This window comes from Clarias gariepinus, chromosome 10 (genome assembly GCF_024256425.1).
Source record: "Clarias gariepinus isolate MV-2021 ecotype Netherlands chromosome 10, CGAR_prim_01v2, whole genome shotgun sequence".
In the NCBI taxonomy this organism is placed as follows: Eukaryota; Metazoa; Chordata; class Actinopteri; order Siluriformes; family Clariidae; genus Clarias; species Clarias gariepinus.
This window is the reverse complement of record NC_071109.1, coordinates 32,566,328-32,583,453: the sequence shown is the minus strand read 5'-3', so window position 1 is coordinate 32,583,453 and position 17,126 is coordinate 32,566,328. Positions and strand designations below refer to the sequence as shown.

The 17,126-nt window shown below is 39.9% G+C and overlaps 3 protein-coding genes across 5 annotated transcripts in view; 1 reads left to right on the top strand and 2 right to left on the bottom strand.

Moving 5' to 3' along the window:
- Positions 1-4,149: 4,149 nt before the first annotated feature.
- LOC128532139 (olfactomedin-4-like) lies at positions 4,150-6,382 on the top strand. The gene is made up of 5 exons (XM_053506363.1): positions 4,150-4,234; positions 4,305-4,427; positions 4,638-4,856; positions 5,040-5,193; positions 5,433-6,382. Exons 1-5 carry the CDS (start codon positions 4,175-4,177, stop codon positions 6,269-6,271), a joined length of 1,395 nt encoding a protein of 464 aa, XP_053362338.1. The 5' UTR covers positions 4,150-4,174; the 3' UTR covers positions 6,272-6,382.
- Positions 6,383-7,641: 1,259 nt separating this feature from the next.
- Positions 7,642-11,169, bottom strand: LOC128532227 (dynein regulatory complex protein 10-like). Of its 2 annotated transcripts, XM_053506460.1 has the most exons (5): positions 11,080-11,169; positions 9,493-10,145; positions 8,833-9,066; positions 8,441-8,512; positions 7,642-8,271 (listed from the first exon to the last, which is right to left on the bottom strand). In XM_053506460.1, exons 2-5 carry the CDS (start codon positions 10,138-10,140, stop codon positions 7,999-8,001), a joined length of 1,227 nt encoding a protein of 408 aa, XP_053362435.1. In that variant the 5' UTR covers positions 10,141-10,145; positions 11,080-11,169; the 3' UTR covers positions 7,642-7,998. The 2 variants fall into 2 exon arrangements, with proteins under 2 accessions (XP_053362435.1, XP_053362436.1); XM_053506461.1 differs by lacking the exon at positions 8,441-8,512.
- Positions 11,170-14,778: 3,609 nt separating this feature from the next.
- met (MET proto-oncogene, receptor tyrosine kinase) overlaps positions 14,779-17,126 on the bottom strand; it is a 57,671-nt gene continuing 55,323 nt past the window's right edge. For both annotated transcript variants that reach the window (XM_053506296.1, XM_053506297.1), the window contains one exon: positions 14,779-16,921. In XM_053506296.1, the coding sequence (XP_053362271.1) occupies positions 16,711-16,921 (211 nt within the window). In that variant the 3' untranslated portion in view covers positions 14,779-16,710. The remainder of the gene's footprint in view (positions 16,922-17,126) is intronic.

The following is a 17,126-nucleotide window of genomic DNA, read 5'->3' as shown; positions in this document are numbered from 1 at the left end:
TATATATATATATATATATATATATATATAAAAATGGAAAATGACTATCAAATATGTGTGGACTACACGCACCCCAAGTAGACCGCTGGAGCTTCCATGTGACAAGAAGATCTCCATCCAGAATTGAGGTACCAGGATGCAAGGCAAATTAATTAATTAACATATACTGTATTACAGAGCAAAACACAGTTTCAACATTTTCAAAAATCACTTCCCTTCATGCCGTGTCACATGTTGTATATACTGTAGTGTAAAATTACTGTAACTCCTGGCAAAACAGCAGTTAAATGTATTTGATTTAAATGAATTAGATTTTCTTTGGAGATTCTTAAGGCTGTTACAGTGTCCCTAAGGACAAGTGGTAAAAGTGCTGATGATGCAGTGCCAAGGAGGACCCGACAGTACTGATGATGCTGTGAACTAAACTTTTTTGTTGTGGTTTTTAAAGTTCTGCATGATCATCATTGTAATTTACTTTTTGTGCAACAAAACCCACATTTTCCTTGTTTCAATTTGCTGCCAGTGACTCACTACAAATGAACAAAGTATGTGTGTTTTTTTTTGGCAAATTTTAATTCCAACATATTGATATTAATGAACATATTTAATTTCCCCTTCAACAACTGCAGGCTGGTTTATCTGTTCCAAAACAATGAGAACTGTTTAAAATAATAATAATAATAATAATTTTGGAAAAGGTAAATATCAGTTTCTCCCTGACGGCAATAGGAAGAAACCTTGGAAGGACAACAAGAAACACCTCCATACTGGGTGAGGCATATCAGATACTGTAGATATAGCAGGGATTGATTTGAAGTCACATTGTGTGCTACAGTATGAGGCTGAAGTCCGGTTCAATAGGAAAGGTGTTTAAGCTTAAAGTTAGGTATGCCCACAGTCTCATAATGGATAAGGTCAATATACTGTACATTTGTTGTAGAGTGCAACTAACTCTGACAGCATAAATAACACACAAGGGCTCCCTGGGAAGTAAAGCAATAAGTTACTTTGCTGTCAACAATGATACTAATACTACAGTCAGAGCTGCTGGAATAGAAAATTAACAAACGATTTTTAAGTCAATTTCAAATCTCATTATTTATTTATTCTAATAAAGGAGAGAGGTGCAAGACAGAAAAGAGAAATAAGACAATCGGAGTGTGCTGTTGGGATTTAGACATTAGGTCATCATGCTTAGGCAGACAGACACCAAAACCCAAATGTCTCACATCCTCATGTATGCCAACATTCCTGCCAAAACATCAGCAAAAACATACATTTTTATCACTCACTTCCCTAATGTGTGCCTTTATAACATACTAGTCAGCAGAAAATACACTCCGAGTAATTTGATTTAAGACCACATCTGGTCTTTCTTGCCATAATATCAATCCTGTCTGTAAAACATGGCACTTGGCTATGACCTGTATAGTTGTTCTGAGAGATACAGTAATGTGATCATTTGAGCTACTGCTCATGAAAATCTCCAAATTGCCCACAAATTACCAAGCGCCCTTTGAGGTCACTCAGTGAGTCTGGGACCTCAACTATGAGGTGAGGTGAACAGATGGGGCAATGAATTACAAATATCCATCAACAGCCTAAGACCATAGGCTGAGAGAGAGAAAGAGATAGAGAGAGACAGACAGAGACAGAGAGAGAGAGAGAGAGAGAGAGAGAGAGAGAGATCTTTTCTGGCACTCTGGCAACAGAAGTTGCTGGGAAGGAAAAGCTCGGAGCTGGGTGAACATCAAACAGTGTAATTTGTTAACTCTAGGCCTTGGTTAAGACCAGCTCTCACAGCCCAAACAGCAAAGGTTTCTCTCTTGCAACATCTGAAACTGGAGACAAGAAACAAGTGGTTTGACAGGAGCTCCAAAATCTAAAAGCTGTTTAACTGCTTGGTTAGTTAAGTTGCTTTTGATAGACATTAGGGAATATGTGTAAATTTCCTTGACTTCCTTGCTGGCCAGCAAATAAAAGGACAGGACAGTATTTCTGAAATGTGCAATTGAATTGGTTAAACTATGGCCAGGTATTTTAGTTGCAACTAAATGACAACAGACTGCATAGCGGATGCCACTGTGTAGATGACTCCTTATTATCTGCCACCTCAGTCATTTACATTCAGTGACCTAGAGACTTGGGGCACAGGTGGCTGTAGCAGATTTCCTCTCACCAGGGAAAGGAGATGGCTACAGGCCAGACAGGTCCTCGGCTGGAAATCAGCAGTGGGGTATGTAGTAGCTGGAGTGGTTAAGTGGGGTTTTCTGGAGTAGTCAAAGAAAGAGAGTGTGCTGATGTCTGAATAAGAACAATTTGTTTGTGTTATGTAAGCGACTGCAAGTTAAAAAAAGGAGGAAAGGACATGAGCCTTGTTCCATTTATTTTATATTAATTAGATTTATACTGTTGCTGTCAAAAGTTTCCATTTACTTTTCATGAATATACATGTCATGAAAATATTGGGCTACATTGGTCTGCATGATTGTATCGCATACTGTACATCTTTAAGAAAGAAAAACTCCAAGAATTTGGAGCACAAGGTTTAATTTATTTGGGGTTTTATGATATTAACACAGGGCCAAACTTGGGATACATTTGGATAATTCATCTTAATAATTAATCTTATTAATTGCTTGTCCCAAAGTGTCTTTTATCTGGAAAAGCCCAAGGCCTCTTAACTTCCTGATAGGAATGATGGTGATGGTGGTGATGATAATGATGATGATGATGATGGATGAATGGACTCCAGTTGGTAGTTTGTTTGACAGCACCCATTGTATTGATCAACACAGAGCACAATGGGAAAGTCTAAGAAACTTAGTCCAGATAAAAGATGGTTGATTTACACAAGTCAGTATTGTCCCTTTTCTAAACAACTACAGAATCCAAGATGCAGTCGGTACAAGCTACTGGAAGGTGTAGCCATGTTGCCAAGGTCTGGAAGAAGAACTAAACTGACCCTCATTCATAAGAAAATTGGTTCTGATGATCAGGAACATTTCAGGAACCAGCCCAACAAGGCACATTACTGCCATGAACTGGAAGCTACTGGAACACCAGTGTTGCTGTCTACAGTCATGCCAGTTTTACATCACCATTGGACAGGAAGGTTGCTGCCCAAGAAAGAAGCCTCTGCTCCAAAATACACACCTTGAAGCCAAACTTTGAACACAACCACACGGACAACAAGAAGCTCTCTCCAGAAAAGTTTTGACCAGAGGTAATCTAATGCATGTTTGAAGTAGTGAAGGTGATGAGCTTAAACACCAGAACACTCTACCAAGTGGTAAAAGGATCATGTTTTGGCATTGTTTTGGCACCAGTGGAACTGGGGCATTGCACCAAGTAAATGAACTCTTAAAGAAGGATTAAAAGGACAATGACCTCATCAGAAAAACCCTAAAACAATAGCTAGATGATTGGGTCAAAAGTAAGTTTTGCCCAAGGGCAGTGACCCCCCAAAAAACACCGAAAATATATCATGTTATGGTAACACTGCAATGTCATGAAGATATCTGAAAGAAACAAGCCTTAGCTCTGACTGTTACGAAGTCCTGATAGTAAGACTCCTTCCATGAAGATTAGTACTTTTCATCACCCTATCTGATGTATATCAGATAATGCTCTCTGTAGATGTGATGTTCTAATATATTATTGTTTCTAGATTAATATAAACCTGTGATTTGATAATGTAATACACTATACTCTATTACAATCAGAGCTGCTGTTAAATGTTATGTGCATGAACATGTAAATCTGATATATATATTTAGAGGAAGATTGATGCATGTACTGTACTATGAAGAAGAGAAAGAAGAAGGAAGGCCAGAAGAAGGAAGGCCAGAAGAAGGAAGGCCAGAAGAATGTGGCGGTGCAGTTTAGACATGATGTGATCACGCTTAGGTATACAAACACCAAAACCTGGGTTGTGCCACATCCTCCTGGGCTCTGCCACTCTGCGGAAAATGTCAGCAAAAACAGAATTCTCCATCTTTCACTTCCCCAGTTCTTACTGTTATATGACGGTTGTCAGCAGAAATGTACCTTTCTATTACCAAACCTTGATTTTGCAAGGGGGTGATAGGACTATAAGACAGCCTCTGGACTTTTTCCTGATATATATATATAAGCCGATGCATTTTTGCTCTGCTCGTCTTCTTTGGCAAACATGAAGTCGTCTCTGTTGTCTGTAGGGACGGCTGCATTTTCCCTCGCCTTCTTCTCTCAGGTAAGATGAATTATTATTATCAATAAGCATCACATTGATACAATTCTTGATCCCATATTTTTGCTGTTAGTGTGTGAGCGGAAAGGACTGTGTGTGTAAACTGAACAACCTGCAGCGTCCTTTTCCAATGGAGAGACTCGACTCCATTCGCACTGGGGCTTTCCAGTGCAACAAGAGCATCACTTCAACGCAGGTGTGTAGCTCATCAGAGATCCAGAATATTATCTGTTTCTAAAGGCGACAAGTAAGAAAATAAACTCGTCTCGTGCTGTTTTAGGGAAAAACATCTACTGTACATGGCATGGTGTGATGAAATGAAGTTACTGGTGCAACTTGGAAGTTTAATAATTTTTTTAATAACAAAGTTTTATCAGATATTGCAATCTGTCTCTCTCTCTCTAAGTTAATGGAGGTGGATATACTGATGCTGGGTGTGCAGCGGCGGCTGGAGCAGCTGGAAGAGAGCGTGTCCGCGCTGGAGAATGAGGACGATGGTGATCTTTATGGAGCCGTTTCGCTGCATATCATCGAGCTCGAGCTCGCAGAGATCAGCGTGCTCATGGCTAAACTGAACAATACCATCAGCTCCCACAAGCAGCTCAGTGAGAGCACGGCCACCAAGGTGATGTACTGCAACATTACGTAGGTCAAGCAGGGGGCAATAGTGATCAGAAAGCCAATAACTAATCTGCTTAAGTTGCATGCTGACTCAAATGTAAGTCAAACTGGGAAACGAAAAAGAATGATCAGAGAAATGAGTGAATGATCAAGTGAATGGTTGTTTTTCCATCTGTCTTTACTGAAGCTGCAAAACATGACCGAGGGCATGCAGGAGCTTGAGGCCTTCGATCTTTTGCACGTGGCGAGCAAACAGCGAGAAAATAAGCGCCTGACGAAAGACTTGACCAAGTGTCAACATGACCTTCAGGCCACTCCTGAGCCTCCCACTCCTCAAACACGTATGTACAGTTTAGTGTTTAGCTCTTAATTGAAATAGTCATTGAGGCACAAATAAAGAACTGAACAATTAATATAACAGTCAGAAGTTTGTTTGGGTCCTGAACCCTGTCCGATCCAGAGATACCATGTCATAGCTGACGCTATACAATAATCAGGTCTCCTTAAAGTCTTCTGAATATCTAGTTTTTACATACTGATGTTGTATACTTATTTTTCTTCTTCTTGTGTGTGTGAGAAGGCTGTCCACAAGGTCCATTGGTCAATGTGACCGGGCCTAGAACTTACTCCCTCACCCAGTACGGAACTTCATACTATTACGGCGCCTGGGGGAGAGACCCGAAACCTGTTCCAGGAAAGGAGGACATGTACTGGCTGGTGGCTCTGACCAGCAGCGACATTTATGCCAACTATGTGCGACATTACAGCAGTTTAAGCACAATACTAGTAGGCGTGGGTCCTGTGGACTCCACCATCGCTTCCTCAAACCCCACCACAAACACCATCATGGGCCCTAACGTGGTGCAGTATGGAGGCGCGCTATACTACGGCTGCTATAATACACCCTCTGTGTGTCGCTTTAACATCTCTGAGCGCTCCGTCACCAATACACCACTTCCTAAAAACACTGGCATCAATAACAAATTTCCTTTTGGCCACTTAGATGGGACGTACAGCTACACAGACTTGGATTTCTCCACGGATGAGTCTGGTGTCTGGGTCGTCTACGCAACAGTGGAAAATTTTGGCAACGTGATCCTTAGTGAGATAATAGAAAGCAGTCCTCCATCTTTGGGCCGAACATGGCGAACATCGCTGCACAAGCGCACCGCCACCAACACCTTCATGGCATGCGGCGTGCTTTATGCCACACGCTTCCTCGACAATGAGACGGAGGAAATCTTCTACTCGTTCGATACAGAGACAAGCGAGGAGCGCTACGATCTAGCGATCCACATCAAGAAAATGCGGAAAAACATCCAGTCTCTGAATTACAACCCACGAGACCGAATGCTCTACGCTTACAGCGACTCCTACATCATTTTGTACGATGCTGTTGTTTGCTCCTGCCGTAATTAAAAGAATAGCGTCTTGTACCTTTTTATAAATGTCTGGAAAGTGAGATCATTTGAAAAGGAATAGCTCATTTTGGTATTGCTTACTTCTTTTACGAAATCATATTTGTATGAATAATCTCTTGAGAAATAAAACTTTTAAGCAATAAATGTGCTGTGTGGTCTCAAATGCTTGTCTAACACTTTTGGTTTGGATATTTTATGTGCTTTTCGTGCATATGTCCACTTCAAATATAAAACTTACTAAGGATCACAGACGACGGTACCATCCTCAGACCTCGATGCTATCGTCATTCAAAGAATGAATTTATTGAGTGTACGGTTCTTGAGGTACAGCATATTTTGTGAATGAATGTTACCCTATTTTAAATGCCTTTTGGCTGAACTTTGCTTTGACATTTAGACTGACGCTTACCTTCAGTGACAGTTCGTGCAATGCGACACAGCGGACGTGACATCATCTGCAAACACTCTTTTTTAACCTTAAAACTGAAAAACTTTATAAAATTGTGCCATTATATTAATGTAATATAAGTATATATTTAAATCAACAGTTCTTTATTTAAAACCCCTTAGCTTTTTTTGTTTTGTCATATCTTCTATCAAGGAGCCATACTTTCCGAGTTTAACAAGAAAACAATGTAAGAAGGGTTTGGAGCCAGTCTATCTCCATTTGTGAACTTGATTTGCCTGAAGTGAATTATATAGGAAATATTCTTCACTATTTTATTGTCCAACAGGTACATTACATTATTATTATTATTATGTACAATAATTGGCGCGTAACTCGTCCTGTACAGTTTGTCGTCGACCCATGAGGTTTTAAATTGTGCAGTTTATTCAGGAATGGGGTGCTATGACTTTTCTAAGGGCGGGGGTAAATTGATCCCGTAGACTCTCAGAGGCCATAACCTATGTTTAACTTAAATCCCTCCAAAACGTTTAGGTAAATTTAATGTAAAATGTTTAAATCAACTTCTTTAACTTCCTCCCAATGCAATATTTATGTTGGATTTCAAGCTTTCCTCCACTGTAGATCAGCCATGATGGAAGACAAGAAGAATTTTGCTGCAGGAAATGTTAGAAGTTTGAGGTGTTTGTTACTGCAGTATTTATTACAAATATTAATATGTCCAATTAAAATGTGTGTAGAAGTATGACTATTAGACTTTCTGTAATTACAATTTCTTATAATTAATTAAAGAGAACCAGAGCAAAGTGCACCTAAACGGTAACATGCTGTACACTTTTGATATGATTGGAGGAACCAAATGTCTGAAGAACTTCTGACTGTAACTTATGTGAATTAAACTGGTTTAAACAAATCAGGCAATGTTAACATGAGTAATCTAATTTTGATAACTTTACTTGGTTTTTAAAGTAATCGTATTTATCAATGCCCTTCTTTACATCATGTCAGGATGTGCTTCTTTACCATCAATAAAAGCTCAAGCCTTGCTAAAGTACAGTAGGAATTCATCCTTTCTCTCCTTGACTTCTCCACGGCTGGACACAGACGGCGAGGTCTTCCTTGAAGCCTTATCTGTGGTTCTTCAGATGGTCGTTCTGTTTAGCATGTTTCCATGTAAGATCCCTCGCTGTTCTCACTATCAATCACGATGTGTTTTAAGTTTTAAGACGACCCTGGAGATGGACCACAGTATGTCGTCTGCTTTAAAAGTTGATCTTCAGGTTAATGAAAAAACTTTTCACAAGTTAATATGATGACTCTTATTTTTTTTTGCCTTTGCCTTTCTTGCCCTTCTTGCCCTTCCCTTTCTTCTTTCGTGCTGCTCTCCTTTGTCTCCAGAACCTTTGAATGATAATGGCGGCTCGAGTCTTCTTCCTTCTGTCCCTTTTCTCCTCCTCTCTTCGCTCTTGCTCTCTCCGTCGCTCCTCCATGATCTGCGTGTGCTCGATCTCCAGCAAGGCGAAGCGCTCCTGCAGCTGACGCAGCTCCGCCTGCTCCTGCTCGTACGTCTGCATCAGACCCTCCAGCTTGGCCTGCGTATGTCACAGAACAACACTGACATTGATAAATCAAAGCCTGAATTGATTTGATTCTGATTTTTTGTTTACCCCCAAAGTGACTGATGTTTTTCCAGATCAGATCTGAGTCACTTTCGTATGTGGTCCTAGAATGTTTATAAACAGGAAGCACGCAGACCCTGACCTGTTTCCCTTCCATTTCAGCATCGTACTTCTGAATCCAATTTTCTATCTCGGTCTCCAACTTATTGTTCTTCTGCAGAGAGAGAGAAAAAAAGAATAGCGGTGAAAAAGAGCAAGAACACTAACACTGACAGCGTTGTTGAGTTCTGGATTCTGATTAGTCTGGAGGTGCTGATTAATTTCCTATAATGGGGAAAATTTAAGAGTCTATGAAGGAGGACATTTTTTGGGGGGTTACCTATAAAGAGAGGATGGTGATGGAACGACTGCAATACAGCTGCTATAGTGCAAGTGACAACAGGTGCGAACTCCACCAGAATTTAAAGCTATTTGATCTTCACTGCTCATTTTTAACGCTAAGTCATGTTCTATCATAAGACATTACACACACACCTGTCTCAGTGCCACCTCTCGCTCCCTGTGCTGCGCGGTCAGACGGTTGAGCTGAACTTGCAGCTGACTGGCTTCTTCCTGGAGGTGGAGCCGCTTCGCCTCAGAGTTCTTCAGATCTGATTGGTGCTGTTGCTCAGCCTTCATGTGCACCTGCTCCTCAAACTCCTCACACTCTCTCTCAATCTGATGGAGGGAGTCTTTCATATTCTGGATCTCTTCATCCTTCTTACTGATCTGAAAGAAAAAGAGAGACAGAAAGAGAGAGAAACAGAAAAAGAAAGACACATAAAGAGACAGACGGACAGACAAACAAACAGACAGTGTGAAAAGGAGACAGAATCAGAAAGACAGACAAAAAGAGAGAAAATGAGAAAGATAGAATTAAAAAGAGGAGCAGACAGAGAGACGGCAACAAAATAAAAAAGACAGATACAGAGAGAGACAGACAGAGACAGAATCAAACAGACATTTAGAGAGAGAAAGAAACAGAAAGAGAGACAGTATGGGAAAGATTAAACGAGTGGAAGAGAAAAGACAGACAGGAAGTAAAGGCAAAGCAGAAAAAGAGGGAGAATGAAAAAGACAGACAAAATTCAATATTCTCTTTCAACAACACTTAAGAACAGAGACAGACGGAGTTTCTGCGCTTCTGTTCCTCACCACATCGTCTCGGTGTTCGGTCGCCGCTCTCACTTCCTGCTCCACCCTGTGAAGGAGCTGCGCGTTACGCTTCTGTCTGTCTCCCGCCTCCTGTCCGAGCCTCCTGCGTTCCCACTCCTCTTTGGGCGTGGTCATCAGCTGCTCCATTAGCACCTCTCTAATTTCCTGCAGCCCCGCCCCCAGTGCCTGCACAGCCTTCTGATCCTCTTGCAGGATTGGCCCCGCCCCTTGTAGTGCTGTCTCCACTGGCTCTATCGCTATGCGAGGCCTCACATGGCGCAGGAAGTTCCTCAATGAGTCCTGCACTTCTTGTGCTATCGACTTGTCTTCGCTTGTGTCCGTGTCCTGCAGTGAACAATACTCCTGGGCCAGACGCAGATGGACTCTAAGCGACTCGACTGCTGTGTCTCCGAGCTCCTCAGAGACCCCCTCCGGGTTCACGAGTTCACACGGCAGAATCGACGACACGGCGATCTTGCACAGGCACTCGTCCAGCACGTTAATGATGCATCGAACTTCTGGAGTTGCGAGTTTCTTCCTCCTGGTGGTGGGCGTTTTGTTTGACATGGGTTTGTTTAAGGAACCAAATGCTGCTTGTGCCGTGTGACCACCAGGGTGCGCTGCTGAACCTCCTAAGTGGACGGCCATCAGATCTGAGAATAAAAGTGATTAAATGTTACTCAATATAATTAATATTTGTTTAGTTTTTTATTCTTCCTTTATCTGTTTTCTTTAGTGGTAAAATTTTACAAAAAACTGTAAATAGATATCTCCCACCCACAATATGTATATTAGGGATGAGGAATCACCAGTCTCCTCCCATTACGATGTTATCACGATACCTCAGTGCCAATTCGCATAAGATTGCAATTTTTAAAGTATCACGATTTTATTAATATCCGATTCGATATTAGATTAACAGCATTTAAACAATACAAAGTAACTTTAAATACAAAAGTGTAACATTTAACTTCAAATAAAATTAAACACAAAGGTACATTGTTACTAAGCAGTACATAGCTCTGTTTCCAAACATAACTATTATTTCTAAACTTAACCAATAATTGAAAACATGTCAATAGTTCAGAGTGTGCCACCTGTGGGTGTGATCTCAAAGTGGGTTTGACACTAATTCGCTTACAGAGTTTGGAGAAAAAGGCAGATCGGAGTATTTTTACATGCATAATTTTTAATAATGTGGTTTATATCTGATGTGGTTCGGCCCATCACCGGTCACGCCTGGAAACAAGCCAATTCTGGTCACTGTCTGATCAATTGGTTCATCTCTATTATAAATGTAAAAGTTATTCTTAAGAAAATTATTTTGAAGTCAGTGTGGCGATATGAATCGTGAGTTATAACTAAATATTTTTTTTCTTCCCATCTCTATATGTACCTACATATATTTAGACATTTGTTAGTATAATATTTATTATATATCTAAATAGTTAATAAAAATAAATACTACTAATGTAACAAATGAAAGCAACAAACAAATTAACGACCAATAAACAGGGGGGGTCCAGTTACTGAACCAATAAAAATCACTGAAATTGTTTTATGGTTTATTAATCGATATTCACTCACCGCTTTCTTTATATGGAATTTTTCAAAACACAAAAACACAATTTTTACACGTTATTATAGAATATCATAAAGTTGCTTGCTGTATTACAAGCTATGAAAGTTTTTTTTATCACTGTTGCCATGGCGACGGTTGACGTTTTAATAGGTCGTTTGCAATCACGTGACTATTATGACGCCTGATATGAGTCTGAAAGGCGGGAAGTGAAAAACAGAATGGATGATACAAACACAAAGAAACTCAGCCATTATGCTTATTATGCTATAAAGAGAAATATTTTCAAAAACGTATTAAAAGACCTAACTGGTGTCCAGACCGTGAATATAAATGATTTCCTTGTCCTCGCGCGCTCCTCTTAGTCCTGCCTACTGTGATCTGATTGGCCGGTTGAGCTGTCAGTCGCTTTTTCATTGCTTTATTAAGGTGTCAATCATTAAACTGACACGCTGATTGGATGATGTTAAGACTCGACGGAATGACGGAATGCATGCGCACCATGAGTTTCACACAAGGGGGCGCTGTTTCGTTGTTGACTTACTGGTTTTATTTTTGTGATTTTTTTTGGGTAAATAAATTAATAAAAAATAAATGAATAAATATTGCCTATTTTCTAGCAACAACAACAACAATATAATAATAATAATAATAATAATAGCTCAATTATAGTAACTATTATTGTAAATGATATTTTTTTAATATTTACACTATAATATTTTGATGTGGCAGTTTTTTCCCCACATTTTTAAATAGTTTGATGTAAAATATTTTTATTATTCAGACATTTGTTTGTTTGTTTGTTTTGTTTTAGAGGTGCCACGGTGGTTTAGTGGTTAGTACTGCGGCCTCGCACCTCCAGGGTCTGGGTTTGATTCCCGCCTTAGGGGAACTTACATGTTCTCCCGATGCTTGGTGGAATTTCTCTGGTTTTCTCCCAAAGACCTGCAGATTAGGAAATAATGGGAATTAATACAGCGGTCATCATTAGACTCCTACAGCACAGTCCTAACATGAATTGTAATGACATTTTTTAATGTCAGTGTCAATCACACTAAAATACATTACCATCTCATTTGAAAAGAAGACTAAGGATTTTTTTTTCCACTTGTCTTCCACTTGGGATTTTGTGAGAACTTGCAAAGACTGATCAGGCATATTTTTTCTTCTTCCATGCCCCTTACTTTAGTGGCCCTGTAGTACCAGAAGAGGATTACAGGAACAAGGAGAAAAATAAATGCACATAATTACTGAAAAAAGGTTTTCTTTAAATGGTCTATTGCACCATTCAATCACAACCGTCTCATTGTTCTCAGTCCTTATTCTTATCGTCTGTCTTGGCTGAACATGACCTTTTGTTTACCCTTGTTTTAACTTAACATCCGGTCCAGTGTTGTCTAGACGGCTCCTACAGTTTATCCTCATGAGGTAAAGATCTCCCCTGCGACATAAAAACCCTGATTGAACCTACTCTGATGTTTGTTCCCCCTTTTAAGGTTGTATGATAAAATGGTGTGGATTTTTCAGGGTCAGCTCATGTCTGAAACATCCATATCATGTGACCTGACGTCAGGATCGAAAGAAACCTCTCTTTGCTTGTCTTCCAGGACGTTCCCTACGTTATTCAACACTGGTTCATAGAGAGGGAGAGAACAGACTGAAGGACAACGTCTAGAGACTAAAATCACTCAGCACGTCTATAAATCAGGGAAACAGCTCAGGCTCCGGGCCATACACACATCATCAGTCAGCGTTCGTGCAAAAGCAAGAAATGTACTCTCTTTAGCAAGGTCATATACTGTATAGTCAAATGCAAAAGTTTGTGCACCCTCTGGTAAACGGTATCAATGGGACATTTACTGTGTGTGTGTGTTTTTCGTCATATTCCTAATGTATATTCATAGTCATCATCATATTTAGCATAGTGTGTTCATTCATCATATTTTGTCTACAGATACCTTATGGTATCGAGAGTCAATAATCATTTTTTCCCTTTAAAATCTACTAAGTTATTTTTTTTCTTCTTCTATGCACACCCAGGTACCAGATCTGCCCCATTTTTATTTCCTTTATTATCCACAAATACAAAAATGTTCAGGAGTGAATGTTAAGATTATTAATAAAACCAAAAAGTGAAAAAAAATGTTTAAAACAAATTCTGAATGTAGGATCTTTTAAATGTTTCTGAATGCAAAATAAATAAAAAAATGTTATTATGATTTTTTCTTTAAACAACACTCAAACAATTCTGTACTTAGGATATCGTGTCTTTGCTGCGTTTTACCACAAGATGGCGCTGCTGTACGTTTGTTCAACACGTTCACACCAGACGCGACAAAAGCCGTTTGAAGTCGGTTTTTCAAAAACAATCGTACACTTCAAACGTTTTAAACGTTTAATTTGAATTTAATTCATTAATATGTTCCAAATAATTATTGTAATTTTATACGTTCTATTTAATAAATAAATAAAATCCTACAGTTTAACACCTTTTAGAAAATAAAATGAGAGTTTTGATGATGATATTGCTATTTGAATGATATCCACAAGGGGGCAGTGTGTGCACGCAAAAGTTTGCCACTGAATTCTCTCATTATTAAATCTTAAATGTGTATTATTATAAGTAATATTGTTATTGATCATTAACAAACATGTTAAATCTTACTGTCTTGTTGCTGTAAATCTTTAACCAGTGTGCAAACTTTTGCCCTTCACTGTATTTCACCTCTCAGAAAAGACTCTGGTTATTGTTTAGTTTTTTTGCTCGATCGATGATGTGTGTGTGTGTGTGTGTGTGTGTGTGTGTGTGTGTGTGTGTGTGCAGCCCTGAGCCCGCACCGGTTTACTGATTTATTAAACTGCAGAGTGATCCTCGTCTCATAATCCGTCTCGAGTCTTTATGAATCGGTGTTGAAGGTCAGGTCACATGACACAAGTTTCTAACAAGAGCAGACCCTTGATACAGATGATGATGATGATGATGATGATCTCTGTATCGAGACACACTTTCATCTTTTTGTTTCACAGGCAAATCATGAGAGGAAACTTGTCTAGACAACAATAGGTCAAAGGTCAAATGATACCCAACAAGGGTAAATAAAGGTCAGGGTCAGCTCCGTTAGCCAACGAGAGGACGAACGGAGAACAATGAAACATTTGTGCTAGAACGGTCACGTTCAGGAACAGGACCCATGAGAAGCGGCTTTATTCTGCACAGAAGATCTGATGATCTGATGATGGAACTTTATTTAACAAAGTCACGAGGAAAAAAAAAACAAAACAAGATATTATCTGTACCTTATTTATACGGAGCGACTGCTGCGTGTCACTGTGAGCGAGAGTCATGCTTGTGGACAGGAAACGTTTTCGTCTAATACAATATACAGTCAAGAACATTTCTCACTAATCTAAAAAAATTCTGTATGACACGCTACATCAGTCTGTGTTTTATATATATATATACTATACATTAATCACACAGCAGGTCAGACATGACAAACAGACGCCATTTACACCACTCAGTGGAACTTTAACTCACATTCATACGTCACTGAGATCACATTTCATATTTTTATGACAAAAATAATCAGAAATTATTTAACAAATCCGATTGTGATTGCTAAGAGCTGTATAAGCTTATACATACCGATTATTCCATGATGTCTGAATATGTGTACAAGTGAAAAGAAAGGAAACAGATTCAGGGCTGCATCGATAGCGTTATTTCAGAGCTAGTACGAGTACAATGGGTTTTTTTTTCACTCACTAAACACAAATATCAAAACTACTGATGTGTTTCTCCATCATAAAACATTTCATCTCTGTTTATGTTTCTCAGATTTAAACCTAATCAGTACATGTGCATTCATCCTACTAGATTCGGAGGTTCGCTGTTCTTTCTAGGTGTCTTGCAAGTTCTTTTGGGCAAAAGTTTGTGCACCCCAGGCCATCACACCCATACAGTATGTGCTTGTTAGCTCCTAAAACACAGAGCATTTTACCTTTTTTTTTTTTTAGATAAAAATACAGTGTATATGGCTCAGGATTGTGCAGTACAGAGTGACATATACTTTTTTTTTCAGCACAACCTAGGCAACATATTGAACTGAATTTTGGTTAATTTTAACCAACTATACAAACCTGACAGCAAAAGATATAGAAAAAAATAGCACAGATACACATAATCACATTTCTTCTAGCTGTTTTCGGTTGTTTCTGTGACCTAAAACATAATACTAATAATAATGATAATAAAAAAGCTCATTTTAAAAGTTCTACATCCTTTGCAATGTCATTCTCATATTTTATAGTGGCAAAATTTACACATTATAAAAGTAAGGATAACTTTTGTTCTTGACTTGGCAGTGTGTGTCTGTGTGGAATTGTGTTCATTCATCTAGAAGAGAATTACTGACGTTGGTTCTTGCTTTCAACCCAGAGGTGCTCAGACCCACTTTTAACCTCAACTCACCATGTCTTTATGGAGCTCACTCTACAGACATTCCATACAATTCAACACAAGCTTAGTTTAGAATCAAAAACGGGTCAAGGGGTGCACATACTTTTGTTCGTAAAACGCAAACCAGTTTTTTTCCTGATTCGGGTTCAGCTGTAAGCATTCTAGACATTTTTTCCAACCTAGTCTCATGGTTAAGATGTTCATATTAGGGTTCTTGCATTATGCCCCCTTGTGGTAACTTCCCCATACAGCATCTTAAAAAATGTAATAAGCACAACATCAGCTCTGTACCTGATGACCCCAGACGCCAGTAACAGTATCGATGCATCCCAAAGTACAAACAATCATCCATTTCCATTTATAGATTCATTTGTGTCGGTTCACATCCAGTGTTCTGCTGAGAGCGAGTCCCATCCTGCTGTCCTCAGGTCAGTGCTTCACGACACATGCGCGACGTCCTTCAATCAATCAAACGTTGCTGAACACATACAGCACCAACCAGCACAGAAAATGGCAAATAATCCATTCTTATGAATTATTATTATACTTATTATTTTTTTAATCAAGAGTCTCAGTGTCCAGTCTGTTTAGCAGTTCATACAGTTTATATACAAACGTATTTACGTATAGACAAGAGCTGATCCTGGATCAGCCGTGAACAGTGTACGTCACATCAACGCTGCACTTCGGGAGGAGCAGATTTAATTAAAAACCCAGCGCGGATTTAGGGATTTTTATCTCATTATACATCTGAGCAGTTGAGGGGTTCAGGGGACTTGCTCAGGGGCCCAACAGGGACACCTTCGTGGTCGTGGGATTTGAACCTGGGACCTTCCGAAGTGTAGGCCAGTGCCTTAACCACTGAGCTACCCCTGACTTCTCTTCACAGTTTAGATCAGCGTTTGTCTTGTGTAAGAGACGACACCTTGAGAGCTGCTCTGCGTCTGTCAGTCTCTCGGGTCGGGGTGCGTGTCGGCGGGGAGGACGCTGCACGGAGCTCGACTCTATCTACAGTGATAAAGACAATCAGACAATCAGCTCCCTCCCTTTACGCCGGTCCCGGATAGCTTTCCTCCCTTCCTGCTTCTTCTATTGTGTGTGTATGTGTGTTGTTTTGTTTGTGTGTGTGTGTATTCCGTCTCCGCTCTCTCTCTCTCTCTCTCTCTCTTTCTGTCCGCTTTCAGGTGCAGCAGTCCCGGTCCAGCTGGCTCTGAGACGAGATGAGAGAAGGGTAGGGGGTCATCTTGTCGATGTTGACGTAGGTGGTGTTCAGGAGGATGTAGTGCTCTCCGCTGAAGCTGGAGAAGATGGCGGAGATGCGCGAGACCAGCTCGGAGAAAGTGGGGCGCCGCTCGGGTTTCGGGTGCCAGCACTCGATCATCACGTTGTAGCTGAGAGAGAGGGAGTAAAAAAATCATAAATAAAGGGACGGGATTATTGTTTTAAGTTTTATCCGAAACCATCTCGTTCACACTCCGACACTGGAGACTCCTTTCATAAATGTGTTAAAAGGTAAGCCTGTGACGACCTTCTAAACAGCGATTATTTTGTGCAAACAGGGCAAACATTGTGGTAATGTGCAGAGCCAGACGAGGA